Source organism: Furipterus horrens, unplaced genomic scaffold (assembly GCF_987537825.1).
Source record: "Furipterus horrens unplaced genomic scaffold, mFurHor1.1.pri manual_scaffold_3, whole genome shotgun sequence".
NCBI classification, from domain to species: domain Eukaryota; kingdom Metazoa; phylum Chordata; class Mammalia; order Chiroptera; family Furipteridae; genus Furipterus; species Furipterus horrens.
The window spans coordinates 103699717-103718443 of record NW_028327173.1 but is presented as its reverse complement, the minus strand read 5'-3'; the positions used below and the strand labels follow the sequence as shown (position 1 = coordinate 103718443).

Below are 18727 nucleotides of genomic sequence, written 5' to 3'. Positions count from 1 at the left end.
TAGCAGTCTGTCAATCAAATATGTAACATCATTTCATAAATGAGGTTTATGAATGACTGTGAAGTAAAACCAGTAATTTCTAGAACACTGTAGTGTTTTTTTATGTTATTAGAACTATCCCAAACATATTTAGAGTTTTCCAAGAAGCTATTAAAACAAGAACAAACATAAAGGTATATAAGAATTTTTGCCACAAGTGCTTAATTTTAGGTCACACACTGAAAAAGACATCCTAAAAATAATAGAAATAATAAAGCACTACTTTTAGATGATTCCATTATCAACTTGGTATGCATGAAAGTTCACCAATATCATCCCCTATGATTTCATATCTGAAGTGCTACATCTTACTAAATATTGATATTTAGAAACCTACAAAGTCAACCTCTTAAAGGAAATCTTTTTCAGATGGCAAATTTGTCTTTAGTAACTTTTAATGCCTTTACTATTTCTGTATAACCAAACAAAACTTTTTGAAATATATTTCTTACAGTTTCTGGTTCACTTTTTGATCTGTTGAGGCTGGTAGCAAATTTGGAACAGAATAGATTTCACATTTTGAAAGAGGAGAAGTGTGGAGCACAGAAGGAAGGCACGGAGGTGCTATACCATAGACCCGTCCTTGCTCTGTGCTGGAATCATCACAGGCACCGCCCCCATCTTTCTGAGATTAGGGGCAGCTACCTTAACAGGTGGGAGAGTTGGACTCTGAGGAGCGCAGTCAAAATCTTTGCCACTGCTGCCACCACCACACCATGTCCTCTCCACCCCGGCTCCGCCCCTCCTGTCTGTCTGGATGAGTATTTCTTCTTTATATCTTTGTTTGTTGGACTTCCATGCAGCTCGGTTTTCTGGAACTTGTGGTTGTCTCTAGTTTTGAAGTAGTTGTATTCCTTCTTAGTTGTGGAAGGAGATGCAGTGTGTCTGTCTAGGCCTCCATTTTGGCTGGAAGTCCTCTCGATCCCCAGTCTTGATGCAGAGGAAGGCAACCAGTCAATGCTTCTCTCACATCCATGTATCTTTCTCTCCCTTCATTTCTCCCTTCCTCTCTTTTTAAAAAAGCAAATGACCCCTGACTGCTGTGGCTCAGTGGATTGAGCGTCAGCCTGCGAACCAAGTGTCGCTGGTTCGATTCCCAGTCAGGGCACATAACTAGGTTGCACGTCAGGTCCCCAGTTGGCGGCGCAAGTGAGAGGCAACCACACAGTGATCTTTCTCTCCCTCTCTCCTTTCCCCTCTCTCTAAAAATAAAAACAAACAAATAAATAAATTAAAAAATAAAAAAGCAAATGAAAATGTCCTGGGATGAGGAATTTTTTTTTTTAGTGTACAAATGAATGGATACCTTTAAAAAAGAAAAAGAAAAAAAAAGAGGTAGGGACACAAGGAGTAGGTGAGGGTATAGGTCAGGGGTTAGTAAACTTGCTTTATAAAGGACCAGGCCATAAGTATTTTAGGCTTTGCAGGCCATATAGTCTCTTATCACCATAGTCAAGTGTACTGTTGTTGCACTAAAGCAGCCTTAAGCAATATGTAAATAAATGAGCCCGACTCTGTATTAATAAAACTATTCACAAAAACAGATTTGACCTGTGGGTCTGACTCCTGGTGTGGGTGAAATAAGATTGGGCATGTGTTGGTAATTGTTAAAGCCAGGTGATGCGCACAGTGGGTTTATCGCACTATCATCACTGTTGTCATTTATGTTTGAAATGTTCCATAATGAAAAGCTAAGGAAGTTTCTTCAAGAGATAGATTAATACAAAGAAAAGACTTACCATTTGTTTAAATTCATTCATAAAAATTGTTTTCATCTTTTCTGAAATTATTTCTTATACTAGTTTCACTACAGACTTCATTGCATCAACATGAAGAAAACAACACCAAAATCAAGCAATTGCTTATGAAAACCGAGAAAGAACTGGCAGATTCAAAGCAAGCAGTATGTTATTTCTTCAGTTTCACATTCAATACTTACTTATCGTGTATTTGTGAATAATTTTTTTTATTTAACCAAGATTTTTATTCTGTAGGTAACCGATCACTTAATGCTTCAAGCATCTTTAAAGGGCGAGCTAGAGGAAAGCCAGCAGCAAGTAGAATTCTATAAAGTAAGATTCTTTTTACTTTAAAAGATTTAGAAAAAATTTTCCATGTAGAAGTAAAGTACCATTTAGAGATTTTTCTAAATATTATTTCATACGTATGAGGTCTGTCCAGAAGGTATCCGACCATGTAATGTGAGAAATAGAGACATTTATCAAAGAAGATACAAGAAACATTGTGCATAGAACAATGGCACCTCAGTCCCCTTCAAGTAGGCACCTTGGGTCCTTACACAGTTCTCCCAGTTGCCATCAGCTGCCCTGTCATATTTTCCTGAATCTCATCGATGGTCTGAAATCTCTTCCTTTTCAAAAGTGATTTTAGTTTTGGGAAAAGCCAGAAGTAGCAAGGTGCCCAATCTGGGTAGTAGTGGGGCTGAGTCACCTGGACGATTTGATGTCTTGCAAAAAAACTGCATGAGACGTGATACGTGATAAAGCTGCCAGTCACCAGTTGCCTATAGCTACAGCCTTTTGAATCATCCAAATAGTTTCCTTGGAAGGAAACAACGCAAAATTTGATGCAGATCTATTGCTCTCCTCAGTCATTTTTAATGTGACAGCGACACAGTACACATGCTCACTCAACAGCATCTACCACCCTCACTGACTAGTACAGTGAAGTGGTCATTGTTCACACATGTGCATTCCAGTCCGCTCTCCTTGGCTGCCAAGTTATAGTGATGTTGTACAAACTGTTCTCATTATGTTAACAATGGTTGGACTCCACACACACGCACACATATATACATATACGTATTTATGTGAATGTGTATATATGTGAAGTATACATCTATATACATACTGTGTGTATATATACACATCTATATCAATCATGCACACTGTTGGCCCTTTGTAGGTTCAGGTTTCACAACTTGAATTCGACCATCCATGGATCTAAACAGTATTTTCGATCCATGGTTGGGAATCTGCAGCTGCAGAGAGCTAACTGTATGCATTGTTCTACGCCATCTTATATCAGGATCTTGAGCTCCTTGGATTCTATTATCCAAAGGGTTCTTGCCAACACTGAGGGTCAATTGTATGTTTTTCGCTAACTGTTCGTCCTCTTCAGATGTTTAATTAAACATTGAACTATAACATGCAGTCTGGAACTTTTTCATGATTGATTTTTTTTATCGATTTTTGATTTAAGGAAAACTAATTTATTAAGAAAAATGTTCTTTATTGTCTCTACTTTTTCAATAATAACATAATTTTGGTATTTAATTATGTCCCTTAATTATTTAAGACTCATGTCTCCAAATTCAAGTGTATGTTTAAGAAAAATTTGTTTAACCGGTGATGATCATATTTACTAGAGCTTAACTGAAAGATTTTTGCCCCTAGATTCGACTGGCTGAAATAACATCTGAAAAACACAGTGTTCATGAGCACCTGAAGATCTCTGCAGACCAGCACCAGCGCACACTGAGCGCATACCAGCAGAAAGTGACAGCCCTTCAGGAAGAGTGCCGTACTGCCAAGGTGGGTTCTTCACACAGAAGCAGCATGTCACTGATGTTATCATCAACTAGATAACAGTTTACGTGAGGGCTATGGTCTTGCTTTATAGTATTTGCGTTTATTTAAGAACACATTAGACGAATATCAGTTTCAGCTCATCTGACCCTAACCCCAACTCAAATCGCAACCCTGTCACTTGGATAATTTTTTTTTTTTTTACTAAAAGGAAAGGCATGGGTACATGCTGTTTTCATTACAACCTTGTTTTGCATTTTCAGTGTGTAATTAAGTTACTGTTTTAAAGTTTCTATTAGAGAAGTGTTATAGTTCTTTCTGAGAGCTAAATGATAATAAAATAATATTCCAGTGGAATGGCTATTGGGGCCTACTTACCTATGTACAAAAGTACAGTAGCTTTGTTAGAGGTGCAGTTCTTATATAAGCGATCTTGGCAAAAAGGTCATGGGAGTTTACAGGTTACATCAGCAAAGTGGGAGGCCTATAATTTAATTTTCCCACTCTGTTTTGAAAACTGAACTTCAAGTAGCTTAATTTCTTTGAATCATATTTTCTTGTATTTACTTAAAAATAAAGGGGGGGGGGACCATATATGTGAAAGTCTTCCTAAACTTCCAAAGGCAAATAGGGCCATTATAAAATTTAAGGGTAGTGCCCTGACTGGTGTTGACTCAGCAGGTTGGTGTCGTCCAGCACTGTTTCAATTCCCTGTCAGGACACATTCCTAGGTTGCAGGTAAGGCCAAGGAGGCAGTCAACTGATATCTCTCGTGCAAGGAGGCAGCCAATTGATGTTTCTCTCACACATCAATGTTTCTCTCCCTCTTTTTCTCCCTCTCTTTCCCTCTCCCTCCCTTTCCCTCCTTCTCTTTTTCCCTCCCTCCCTCTCCCTCCCTCTAAAATAAATAAATTTAAAAATTTTATGGGTAGTAAATTAATCTACCAGGTCTCAACCCATGGTCATTGGTGCCAATTCAAAACCAACAGGAATCCCCACTTTGGGGTGTGGTGAAGAAGGAAACTTTATTCAGTGGAAAACAGCTCAACTGTGATACAGCTCAGCTGTGAAAACAACATGGCTGTGACACAGCCCTTGGGCCAAGTGACACTGGCCCAGGCCACTCTATTGCTAGACAGCTTTGTTCTGCTGCTCGCTGGTCTTTGGCCTGCACTGGTCTGCTCTGCTTTGTTCCAGCAAGGCATTTTCAGTGTTTCAGCTCCACCAGGGAAACATAGTATTCAGTGGAAAGGAAAAGTGTGCTCTCAGAGCCAGAAGGGAGCTGGCTTATATAGATAGTCTCTGCCCCTAGTCCCTGATTGGTCCATCCTCGTGCAAATAAGGACTCCAAAGCCTTGCAGTTTGATTTGTCCAAGAGGCAGTGTTTTGATGGTCAGATTAAGCTCCTCTAAGTGGTCAGTGAAGAAGCTGATGAGCATATAGCTGTGCAGCTCCGATTGGCTGGGAAAGCTTCAGTCCTATTCGTTGAAATAGGAACTCCTTTCTAAGGGCTGGCTCAGCTGGCAGAAAATTGCAGGCAGGCATTTCAGTGCAAGCTTCTCCCTGAAGTGCTGTTTATGTGAGAGGCCTCTATGTAGAAGTGGCTGCTAGGTTTCATTTTTTAAAATTTGAACCCAGTGAGCCACCAGAAGCCCTCTTTAGTAGATATCTTCTTTGTCAGGGGCCACACAGGAAATAAAACATGGTAGAAGCAGTTTTGTCAGACAAAATAATATTACTCCAAATCTTAAAAAGTAGGAGGCCAAACATAGTTTTTAAAGTTAATCAGGAGGCTAAAGAGTGTCAGCCATTTTCCTCATTTTCAAAAACAGGTTTTCATCGTAATTCATTAATCTGAAAGACAGTATAGGATCATGTTACAACAGAGAATACAATAGAAAAGTTTTCTCTCTCTTTTAAATGTTATAGGTGGAACAAGCTGCTATAACCTCTGAATTTGAGAGCTACAAAGTCAGAGTTCATAATGTTCTAAAACAACAGAAAAATAAATCTGTGTCTCAGGCTGAAACTGAGGAAGCTAAGCAAGAAAGGTAAAGTCTGAATTAAAAGAAACATGCAGGGTTTTTCTCCCCAAGCCAAGTTCTTCACCAAGTAGGTTGAAAATCCTAATTTGATTTCTTTTGACTGGGGGATTTTACATGTAATTACCAACAAGAACAGAGTTTTTGGCTTCACTGGACCTCAGACAACACCATGGAAACGTCATTGTGAAGGGCACTGTTAAAACACAAAAATATGTGTAAAGTAAACAGTCAAACCAGAATATAGTCTTTGAGATGTCAACATAATAATTTCCTCTTGTAATAGGATGAAATTAGTGGAAATACAGACAAAGTTATATTATGATTAGGTTTTCTAATTTTTAAAGTTTATAAGTAGAAGAATAAAAATTGTTCTATGGTGTACTTATTTCAAAAAGTTTTAAATAAAGTACTAAATTTGCGTCTAGAATATTTTTTAAGTTTATGACCATCTCAATTACTATTTCAACAGTGTATTGTTTAATACTTCTTTAAAACTACCAGCAAATTACATTTGTAATTTTAAGATGTACTAGGAATAAAAGATAGGTAAGGCATTCTACAGCATTTCTGTTTTGTTCTTATAAGTAGAAGTTCAGTGTTAAAGCAGTTTTATATCTGGCTCTTACTGTTCTAAGTAGGACTAAATATCCTACAATATTTGTATGTTTATGCTTGTATTAATTTTTGTCTGGGTGTCTATTAAATAAGGAATTGTAAGATGAAGATGATGAAATATTTTCTCTATCAATAGCTCATCCTAAAGCTGAAGCTGAATATTGACACAATATAAAAATATCACCATTTGTAAGACTTAAAGACTTTTTAAATGTGCCAGAATTTAGGGTTCAAATTATTTTAATGTAAATGTTTTATGTTTCTCTACTTTCTTATACATTTCTAAAAGGGGAAAAACTGATAGTGTATTGTGCCTGGTTGGGCATCAGCGCATGAACCAAAGGGTCGTCGGTTCAATTCCCATTTAGGGCCCATGCTTGGGCTGTGGGTTCGGTCCTTAGTTAGGGCACAAACAAGAGGCAGCCAGTCCATGCTCCTCTTCCACATTGATGTTTCTCTCTCGCTCTCTAAAAAAAAGTAAATAAAAATAAAACCTATTTTTAAAAAAAGAAGAAAAAGATAATAGCGTATTGTACTAGTTGTTGGAGAATTACTGGTTGGAATTCAAGACTCAGCTACAAAATCTGAGTTCTCCAGGGACTTTCTTTCTCTAAGGACGTTTTTTGTACATTTTTCTCCAGGCACTTGTTTTACTATAGCTTAGTGTAACCTACCAGTCTCATAATGGTTAGCTTACAACTGTATGATCTTTTTAAATTAATGGCATAGTCTTACAACATGAAATAGGTTATTTTGATGCCTTTTAATCGTCTGCTCCGTTTGAATATGAAATTTATATGTTCAAAGACTTTTTGTAAATCTGTAGTGTCTGAGATTTTTTTAAAAATTTCACTGTAACGTCTTTTGTATTATATTTAGTCCTAGTCTCTGAATTCTTCTGATTATTATATTTCCTTTAGAACCATCCATAATAATAGCAGAAGTATAACATTGGAAGATTAAAAGTAAAATTTATTTGAAACCACAAAATTATGTTCATCTCTTTCAAAAAATATATTAACTGTTTATTTCTGTTTTAGAGAACACCTGGAAATGCTGGTTGACCAACTAAAAATCAAATTACAAGATACCCAAAATAATTTACAAATCAGTGTGTCTGAACTTCAGACATTACAGTCCGAACATGATACTCTGCTAGAAAGGCACAACAAGATGCTGCAGGAAACTGTGTCGAAAGAGGCCGAACTCCGGGAAAAGTATGGTGGTTAATAGCAATAACAGTGTTTGTGCCAGTGTTTAGAACTCCTAATGTGTTGCTCCTTGCGATAAATACAAATTGAAAATAAGAAATAGATGTTTCTAAGGGCTTGGTAAATGTGTTTTCTACCTTAGAACTTTCCCCTTTGATTGTTTTTGTACTTAGTTTTTTTAAGACAGAGTACTCATTTAATACTCTTGTCTTTCCTATGGCCTTCATGGCCAGAATGTTTCTTTAAAAAAAAAAACAAAAAACCTACTTTCCTATCCAAGTATCAAAGTATAAGCATTTTTCTTCCTTTAGGGGAAAGCATGCGAACAGCTGCTAACAAAGAAAAGAATATGCAACGTACTTTTGCAGCTCTGTCTTTAACTTGTTAAACTTTTGTTCATCAGTACTTTAAATAGACATTAGGGATCTTGGCAGAATAAATAGATTATGAACAAGAAACTTTGGATTCCTGTCATAAAGAAATTGGGTGGTAACGTTAGTTGTATCTTAGATTAAGGAAAAGAATTCTTCATTGAACATCTTTCGTCAAGGATGTTTGCATACTTTACATATCTCTCGTGTTTATAATGCATGCCAAATCGTATTCTAATCTTAAAAGTGAAAGCACTTCATTTTCTTGGCTTTTTAATCTTACAACGGTGTGATTTATATATGTTAATTTCATAAATCAGAAGTTTCAATTTTCTAGCTATCACCAGGGTTTACCATGAGATTAGCTTATATATAAGGATGCAAACTTGATGTTTACATCAGAAATTTCCAACATTTATTCTTTACTCTAGAACATTTAACAAACTATACTGCTAACACAAAAGTGCACTGATGCCCCTGAAGTAGTTCAGTGATTCCATAAATACTTATTGAGCACTCATTCTAAGTGTTGATCAGTCAGTGTTCATAGCATTTTGAGATATCTATAGGAGTCTTCCCCCAAAATATTAAAAGCTAATGATATTGTTGCCCTATGTGCTCTAGTGTTCTCTTTTTAAAACATTTTAATATTCATACTTTCCCTGTATGAGATTTTTTAAATGGCTGCAGAGGAACAAATAGGGTGGCCATCTAATACCTGCATTGCCCAGAGGACCCAGCTAAATATAAACACCCCAGTAACAGCTGTGAAAGAACAGTGAACTTTCATATAATTGTTCTAGTTCCAGGTGAGGCTTTAAGCTTCTAACTCTCTCAAATAGGTAAGTTCAGAAGTATCATTGATAATCGTCTGAAAACTAGAAGCATTATCCTAGCTCTAAAATGTAGCTTTTATCTTCCTTAGAAAATTGTTATGATAACTAATGGTTCTTCTTTTACTTTCTTGGTAGATATTGAACAAAATGCTTGGAAAAAAATGCAAGTTTGTGAGATAGCATATATACTAGCATTCTCTAAACTCATTAATTGATATGAATTTAGCAGTTAAGATAACTTTTCTGAAGCATGATATTTTTATTGCATAGTCTCCCTTTAGCCACTAAATCTTGTTTTAAAACCTCATATAGTGTACATATTTGTAGCACATAGGAAAGAGATCTTGGAAAGCTACATGCTAAACCATTAATGGTGTTTACACCAGAGTTGGGGTTTTACATTGCTCGGGTGGGGAGGAATGGATAAAAGAGGGCTTTAATTGTTTCCTGTAATTACTTATGTATTTAATTTTTTTATGATAGTGTATCTGTGGATCCTTCGTAAAAAGAAAATGTTTTGTTTTGCATTACAAAAGCCAAACATATAGAACATCAACACTGCAACTGAGCCATTAAAAATAGTAGTTTCCCATGGTAGGACCCTTGCTAGTATCAAGCTGACTACCTAAAAATCACATGGAAAACTGCTAAAAGTAGGACCACCTTTGAAGATTCTGATTCAGTGGCTCAAGAATGAGAACTAGATGTCTGTTTTAATAGGGTACCCCAGCAGTTTTGAAGTGCAATGAAATTCAAAAACAACTGTAGTAGCTAAGTCTTTGTGTTTCAGAGTGTCATGTTATTTGGTTCAAAAGGAGGTTCTTTCCTTTAAGACTTTCTTTATGAATCAAAAGATAGTGTTGTGTGTTTTCAGAGTAATAGAGAATATATTAATCCTGTATTTATTATGAGCTATTATATAAGATAATTAAATGGATAATTTTTTATGCTCTAAATACAGTGCTATTCTCTGATAAACTATGAAGGAAGTTTCTCATCTGAACCATACAACATAGTTTCTCAAGCAAATTTCCCCATCTGAACTGTGGAACACAGAATAGTATTTGAACTAGATGACAGCCAGTGTCATTTTTCCCCAGGTGTTACACAACTAGTCCGAAATAGATGCATAGGAGAGAAGTTAATTCATATGTTCAGTGGTTATCTCAGGGCTAATTCTCTTGCAGGGCCAGTTGAAAAAGGCTGAGCCAACATCTTAAGTTGAAAGATTTCATATGAATTCATTTTCTCTCACCCTTCAGGTTATGTGCAGTACAATCAGAGAACATGACGATGAAGTCTGAACATGTACAGGCTGTGGGTCACCTGACATCCCAGAATGAGATCCTTCACAGCAGCTTCCGAGATCAAGTGAGACATTTGCAGGAAGAGCACAGAAAGACGGTGGAAACTCTGCAGCAGCAGCTCTCCAAGGTGGAAGCTCAGCTTTTCCAGCTTAAGAGTGAACCAGCCACAAAAAGTATGTATGTACACATGGAAACAAGAGTTGTTCATGTTGTCATGTACATGTCACTCAAATGCATTCTTCAAAAATTCCTAAGAAAATAGAGAATTTATTTGGCAACAACCAATGTTAATTCTGTGATTAATAAATTTTGGATTTGCTCACTGAGAAGATATTTGAACAAATTGGAACCCTTCTAGATTGTACTTACACCAGCCTATGTAACCTGATAATACTGATTTTCATGTATTTGTCAGCCTCCATGTACTAGAATATTTCCTTTCTCTAATTCAAACATACTGTGTCAGTCTTACGATATGTCCAAATTCTGGTATTCACTGGATATGTTTGGTGTTCTTCATTACTATTCATCGAAATACATCAGTTTTTAAGTTAGAGATATTAGAGAGCAAAAGGCTTGGAAACACTCAAGCAGCACTGAAATTGTAGGATTGCTTGGCCAATACAGCTTCTTCCCTTTCAAATTTCTGATTAGTTGTAGTTTTAGTACGATCACACCTAGATCATCCATTCTGCTTTCTGGAAGAGATGAGAATATGTCAGTTAAGGTGAGACTACATTTTATTATTAAGTATCAGGTTTATTTTTTTACATTTTATTAACTTTATTGGGGTGACACTGGTTAACAAAATTATACAGGTTTTAGGTGCACAGTTCCACAACATGTCATCTGTTCATTGTATTTTGTATTCACCACCCTAAGTAAAGTCTGTTTATCACCATTTACCTCCCTTATACCTTCCTATACCTTCCCCCAACTCTGTACCCCATCTCCCCAGCAATCACCACACTGTTGTCCCTGTCCATGAGTTTTTTCTTTTGTTTTTTTTTTTAATTTATTTATTTATTTTGAGAGAGAGGGGAAGGGAGAAAGAGAGGGTGAGAAACATCATTATGTGGTTGCCTCTCACTTGCACCCCCAACAGGGGACCTGACGTGCAACCTAGTTATGTGCCCTGACTGGGAATCGAACCAGTGATATTTGGTTCACAGGCCAAAGCTCAATCCACTGAGCCACACCAGCCAGGGCTGAGTTTGTTTTTTTATTTTTATTTTTCGCTCAATCCCTCCATCCCCTCAAGCCAGCCCCCAACCTCCTCCCTGAAACAGCTATCAGCCTATTCTCTACCTATGACTCTGTATCTGTTTTGCTTGTTATTTCATTTTATTCATTAGATTCCACATATGTATGAATTCATTTACTTGTCTTTGTCCAACTGGCTTATGTTACTCAGCATCATACTCTCCAGGTCCAGCCATGTTGTCGCAAAAAGTAAGATTTCATTCTTTCTTATGGCTAAGTAATAGTCTGTTGTGTAAATAAATGTACAAGAGCTGTTTTATCCACTCGTCTACTGATGGACACTTGGGTTGCTTCCAAATCTTGGCTATTGTAAATAACACTGCAATGAACATAGGGGTACATATATTCTTTTGAATTAGTGTTTTGGGTCCCTTCAGATATACATAGTCTCAGAAGTGGGATTGCTGGGTCATAAGGCAGTTCCATTTTTAATTTTTTGAGGTAACCCCATATTGTTTTCCACAGTGGCTGCACCAGTCTGTGTTACCACCAACAGTGTATGAGGGTTCCCTTTTCTCGATATCCTCACCAAAACTTGTTTGTTTATTGTTGATAGCCATTCTAGCAGGTGTGAGGTGATATCTCACTGTGGTTTTAATTTGCATTTCTCTGATGATTAGTGACTTTAAGCATCTTTTCATATGTCTATGACCATCTGCTTGCCTTCTTTGGACAAGTGTCTGTTTAGGTTTTTTGCCCATTTTTTAATTTAATTGTTTTTTATTGTTGTTGAGTTGTATAAGTTCTTTATAAATTTTGGCTGTTATCCCCTTATCAGATGTGTTATTGGCAAATATATTCCCCCATTAAGTGAGTTGTCTTCATTGGTTTGATGACTTCCTTTGCTTTGCAAAAACTTTTTAGTTTGTTGTACTCCAATTTGTTTTTGTTTTATTTTTCTTTTGTTTCTTTTGCCTGAGGAGATAGAAAAAATATAGCTGCAAGAAATGTTTGAGATTTTACTGCCTATGTTTTCTTCTAGGATTTTTATGGTTTTGAGTCTTACATTTAAGTCTTCATTCTCTTCTGAGTTTATTCCTGTGTATGCTATAAGAAGGTGGTTTGGTTTCATTTTTTTTGCATGTATCTGTCCAATTATCGCAACACTTTTTATTGAATAGACTGTCTTTACCCCATTGTATGTTTTTGCCTCCTTTGTCAAATGCTAGTTGACTCTAAAGGTGTGGGTTTATTTCTGGGCTTTCTATTGTGTTCCATCAATCTATATGACTGTTTTTATGCCAGTACCATGCTGTTTGATTTCTATGGCCTTGTAGTATAGTTTGATATCAGGCAGCATGATTCCTCTAACTTTGTTCTTCTTTCTCAAGATTGCTGTGGCTATTTGCGGTCTTTTGTGGTTCCATATAAATTTTTGAAATATTCTAGTTCTGTGAAATACGCCATTGGTATCTAAATGGGAATTGCATTGAATCTATAGATTGCTTTGGGTAGTATGGACATTTTAATGATGTTAATTCTTCCTATCCATAAACATGGTATATACTTTCACTTATTTGTATCTTCTTATAATTGTCTCACTACAAGCCTTTACATCCTTGGTTAAATTTATTCCTGGATATCCTTTTTGAACAATTGTGAATGGGATTATTTTCTTAGTTTCTCTTTCTAATAGTTTATTATTGGTATGTAAAAATGCAATCAATTTCTGGATGTTTATATATTTTGTATCCTGCTACTTTACTGAATTCATTTATCAGTTCTAGTAGTTTTTTGGTGGAATCTTTAGGGTTCTCTGTACACAGTATCATGTCATCTGCAAATAATGACAGTTTTACTTCTTCCTTTTCTATTTGGGTGCTTTTATTTCTTCTCCGTGTCTGATTTCTATCGTTAAGAATCCCAGTACTATACTGAATATAGTGGTGAGAAGGGACATTCCTGTCTTGTTCCTGATTTTAAGGGAAATGCTTGTAGTTTTTTCCCATTGGGTATGATGTTGGCTCTGTGTTTGTCACATATGAACTTTATTGTGTTGTCATATATGACCTTTATTACATGTTCCCTCTATTCCCATTTTTCTGAGAGTTTTTATTATAAATGGGTGTTGGTTTTTATCAGATGCTTTTCTGCATCTATTTATATGATCATGTGATTTTTATCCTTCATTTTGTTTATGTGGTATATCATGTTTACTGATTTGCAGATATTGAACCAACCTCGCATCCCTAGAATAAATCCCTTAGTGTCAGCTTTATACTTAATACTGTTTCCCATGGAAAAATGTCACCAGGGCATCAGCAGTTATAAGTCACTCATTGGAGTCAGAAACCAGCTTCAAGAAAATTTAACATATGTCACGAATGGACCCAGGAAGTAAGCAGCCAGAGAAACACTGGTTGCAAAAGAGATTCTATTTTCTAGGAATCGGCAGTAGAATAAGCAGATAGCAAAATATCAAAAGGCCGTAAAAATGCCTCAACAAATGTAGCCATGGGGCTAGTGTTTAAAAGGAAATGAGAGGCAATGTCATGGAATTTTAGAGCTCTGGGTTAGAATTCTGGTCCCTAAATCAGCTATGAGACCCTGGGCAAAGTCATTTAATTTCTCTGAATTTCAGGTTTCTTGAGGTTAATAAAGTCATGTGTTTAAAAGTGTCTTACCAACCATATATTTCCATGCAAGAGTTCATTACCAGCAAGCAGGAAAGCCTTGCCCGTGAATTGTGACTGATTATTTCCCTGCCGTGGATTCTAGGTTCTTCTTGCCTGAACACTGAAGATGTGAGCAGACAATGGTAGGAACCAATAGACATGAATATGTAAGGCAGTGATCAACAAGAACATCTGCTGAACAGACTTCAACAAGTGTGTGTGTCAGAAAATATGCAGCTATCTGAAATACCTAATCCTCAAAAATAGCTAAAATCTAATTTTAGAATTCCTACCAATATGAACTTTTTGTATTATGAACTTCGTGTTATCTAATAGTTTATCTTATCTAGCTAGTAGCAAGCAATTTATAGCTTCTGCCGAAATAGCTTAAGTTGTTAAGAGTTCAGTAACCAAATTTAGGGGGCTGTTTTAGAAATTCTTTTTTTACACTATTTACTTTATTTTCTATTCAAATTCCTTACCATATCATCCTAAGGATCATTTTAATTTTACTGTGTATCTCTGTTAATGCTGAATTTATCAATTTTGAACACTCTCTCACTTCCCCTTTTAAAAATAATTAATAGGCCCAGCTTCTTCCCACCAACCTGTGAAGAGCCTTCGAGAAAAGAGAAACACAGACCTCCCCCTTCTAGACATGCACTGTGTAACCCGGGAGGAGGGAGAAGGAATGGAGACAACTGATACAGAGTCTGTATCTTCTGCTGGCATGCACATGCAGTCTTTAGAGCAGCTTCTTAATACTTCTGAAACTAAACTTGGTATGTTTCTCTGTTTAAATATGTTTTTTTAATTTAATTCTGTCCTGTCCTATTAATATTACTTTTTTGATCCACTCCATTAAAATCTCTTTTCAGTATTCCATGCCTTTTCAAATGGGGTAAAATAAGGAAGATAGAAGAAAAAAATTTTTTTTAATTTTGTTTTTATTTTTGATGTTAGAGAGAGGGGAAGGGAGGGAGAAGCAGAGGGAGAGAAATATAAATGTAAGAGAAAAACATTGATTGGATGCCTTCTATATGCATCCCAACTGGGGACCAAACCTACAACCCAGGCATGTGCCTTGACTGGGAATCAAAGCTTAGATATTTCAGTTTGTGGGACAACACCCAACCAACTGAACAAAAAAAAAAAAAATGATTTTTTAAAATTAAAATTCATTCAACGCTAAGCTTGAATCAGAAACGGATGGTTGGAAGTTCTGTAGTGGTATTAGAGAGTACAATAAATATATTCTTACCATTCCAAGGAAAAATTTTATTCCTCTCGATGAAGTAGCAGTGCTAAATTTGCCTCTTTAAATAACAGTGAAGTTTTGGTATATTTTATTCTTACCTATAATGAATACTAATGTTCATAATTCAGGGGGAATCTATCATCTTTCTGAAGTTTCAGAATCTGGAGTAGTAAAGACTGTATCCACAGTCATTGATTATGATATGGGTGGAAAGTGCAATCATGGTTCCTTCAAATGAAGTTAATAGTGGTGAGATGGAGGCATCACTGCAGAGTGGCAATAGACCCCAGAATTAGACTTGGCTTTGTGATTTTGCCAAAATTTCTTGTTGACTCTGAGCTTGTTCTGTCACCTGTAAAATTTGAATAATGATGCCTACTCCACCTCATATAAAATTCTTATGAGAGTCCATTATATATTATGGTCAGTAAATGTTAATACCTCATTTATAAGTGAAGTGACACAAGCTCTTGGGACATTAATAGAGGAGGATGAGTGATAAAACTAATAAAAATGACTTATAAACAAAAGCCTAACAAATCATATAATTGGTGCTCATAAAGCTTACATTCAATTAGATTATATGCTTTAAATTGTTTTATTTGTGTTACATTCAACATGTAACTTTTTAAGTGTGTTATGTGGACCAGAGGGATGGCAGAGAGTGGATCTATTTAACTTTGCAGGATAAAATATCTATACTAAGATATTTTTCTTATTGAGAATCTTCATCAATAATCCTGATTTTGAAAATTAATTACTGGAACATTTTGTAGAGCCTCCGCTGTGGCATGCTGAATTTACCAAAGAAGAATTGATACAAAAGCTCAGTTCCACCACAAAAAGTGCCGATCACTTAAATGGCCTGCTCAGGGAAACAGAAGCAACCAATGCAGTCCTTATGGAGCAAATTAAGGTAAGGTCCAAAAACTGCCAGCAAGAAAATGCACCGGTTTGGGTTTCTTGACCCTCTACACAAACTTACCTAAGTTTAAAAATTCACATATCAGATGTATCCATAACATTTTGATTCTTAATGGTATTATATTCCTGAAATCAAGAAAATTTAATTGCTTTTATATCTATAATATAAATACTATTTTAATTCCTACTTTTTCTAAGAAACTGTAATAGATTTAGAAATTAAATGTTCACAAGTCATTATTCCACATAAGCCTACATAAAACTTAAATAAGGCCCTGGCCAGGTGGTTCAGTTGGTTGGAGCATTGTCCCCATACACCAAAAGGTTGTGGATTCAGTTCCCGATCAGGACACATACCTACATTGCAGGTTTGATCCCCAGTCGGGGTACATACAGGAGGCAACTTATTGATGTTTCTGTCTGACATCAATGTTTCTCTCCCTTCCTCTCTCTCTCTAAAATTAATTTTAAAAACATATGCTTAGGTGAGGATTAAAAAAAAAAAAGTGGGTAAGGGTCTGAAACTGGAGGGCAACCGAGTCTGGGGCTCATGCTGCCTATCACAACTCAGCCAAAGAGCAGAGACAGGGATTGGGTTATATTTGCACTTTCATTAATATCAGTTGCCACAGATCTGAGAGGGTGGCAGATAAAAACCCTGACATCGACCTTCCCCTTGAGTTTTCGGAAGTAAGTTTATAAAAGGAAAACGTGGGAATCTGAGGGGAGGAGATTTTAGGGGGAGCTCAGAGGTGCCCTCTCCCTTGAGACTAAGAAGAGGAGAAGCTAAAAGGGGAGTCAGGCAGCTTCTTCCCAAGCTCCCTCCCTTTGTTCAGCTATTATCTCTGCATTTGCATTAGCATTACTTTCTTCCCCTGCCTGACACCTGTGGTTTATGGCCTTCACCAGTGCCAGCTATCTCTCAGCTGCAAGGAGTATCAAAGGAAGTGTTTGATAAATGTCTTTATTACTGGTTCCTGGAACATGATGATCAGCCTTCCACATTCCTGGTGGCTGGGATGCTCCAGGGTTGAGGCCAGGTTGAATGTCTCTTTGTTCTTGTTTGGTTGACTGTTACTGTAGTGAGATTTCAGCCAGAACATAAGGATAAATATACGGCATTCCCTCACTTATCGCGGGTATTACGTTCCAGACCCCCCTGTGAAGTAGGAACCTTACATTTATTCTACAGTCTTAAACCTACGTAACTTTAACACCATAAGTATACAGTACTGTGATATAGCGAAAAATTCGCGATAAATAATAAAATATAATATTTTTTTAAATCCCGCAATACAGTGAGGCTGCAATAAGTGAACTGGTACACTTGATTAATTGGTTATAGATTCTGTTATTAATTATCTAAGGCTATGGGGAGAAAAATGCAACTAGCCCCTAAAAAAGATTTAATCTCTGTTTCCCCTATTGGGTCCTTAAATGTTAAAGGTAAACCATGGAGCGTTTCTTAATCAGATCATTTTGTTGATGTTTATGGCACTGAACTACTTACACAAGTGGTAAAAGGACTGAGGAAGTTTTTCCTCCTTAGAGGTATCAGAAACATGTAGGTAGATTGTGGAGAACTTGAGGATTACACAAATGAGATATTTTCACCTTGGCTCAGTAATATATCAACTCTCCGAATATAATCATAGAACTTACTGAGTAGTTCTCATGAGCCAGGCCCCAGGTTTTACAATTATTTAATCCTCATAATTGTTACCAGATTCAGGGTTCACCTTGGGGTGCTCCATTCAAAAAGGGAGAAGCGGTTGTTGCAAGGTAGTTTTATTTACTTGCAGCAAGTGAAGCAAAAGGATTTATGTACATCCAAAGCTGTTTTCCCAAGGGAGGCTTAACCATTGTGTCGTAGGTGGGCACAGGCAACTAGGTTCTTGGTGATCACAAACAATGAATTGAATAGAATACACAGAGTTTACAACAGAAAGAGGGAGAGCAGGTTTATTAAATGAGAGTACACAGAACATGGGAGTGTTAGGTGGCGCCTCCCCACAGATGGAATGCACTGTCAATCTCGTAGACTGCAAGCAGAGGTTTATTCAGCCAGGGAAGAAAAGGCGTCTCTGAATACTCAGCAAACAGAGAGCCCAGGCACTGGGGAGAGGGGTTTTTAAACATTTTTTCCTTTTGGGGGTTGGTGGTTCTGCGGTTATCTTTCGCACCATTTGCTGCCAGGCATCCTGTTTTACACCTCGACCTTATCTTGGCTTTCTCAACCCTGCAGTCACCAAATTCCAAGAACACTAACAGCAGGTGTTTTTCTCCTAAGGTCCGTCAGTCCGGGTAGGTGCTTCCCACTGTCTGCCTGCCAGGCAGAGTCCTTACAGGGAGTAGGTCAACTCCAAGCAAAGATGGACCCAGTGGCTGGAGGGATTCTGTTTTTATAGGGCAGATATTTCCTGGCCAGTTTTGGATTGTGCATGTTGAAGTAGTTATATTGCTTTTAAGCTACTGCGCATGTGGTCTCCCATGATATTCCTTGATTGCCCACCAGGGGAGAGGGGTCCCACAATGCTAATTTATTATAATGTTGTTATAATGAAGCAGGGGTCATGTAGCATCTTCTGCACAGGTGCAGTCATGATTCACCATGATTTAACACTCTTCCAGAAAGTGGGGACAACCAGTCTTACAACAGGGTTTCTGTCCTGTATCAACTTCCTTTGTCTTAGTC

The 18727-nt window shown here is 37.0% G+C and overlaps 1 protein-coding gene across 3 annotated transcripts in view; it reads left to right on the top strand.

The window, feature by feature from the left end:
* GCC2 (GRIP and coiled-coil domain containing 2) overlaps nucleotides 1-18727 on the top strand; it is a 76921-nt gene that overhangs the window by 44852 nt on the left and 13342 nt on the right. For all 3 annotated transcript variants that reach the window (XM_090269944.1, XM_090269942.1, XM_090269943.1), the window contains 8 exons: nucleotides 1842-1942; nucleotides 2034-2111; nucleotides 3456-3593; nucleotides 5517-5638; nucleotides 7288-7464; nucleotides 9928-10145; nucleotides 14438-14632; nucleotides 15885-16024. In XM_090269944.1, coding sequence (XP_090126070.1) covers nucleotides 1842-1942; nucleotides 2034-2111; nucleotides 3456-3593; nucleotides 5517-5638; nucleotides 7288-7464; nucleotides 9928-10145; nucleotides 14438-14632; nucleotides 15885-16024 — 1169 coding nt within the window. The remainder of the gene's footprint in view (nucleotides 1-1841; nucleotides 1943-2033; nucleotides 2112-3455; nucleotides 3594-5516; nucleotides 5639-7287; nucleotides 7465-9927; nucleotides 10146-14437; nucleotides 14633-15884; nucleotides 16025-18727) is intronic.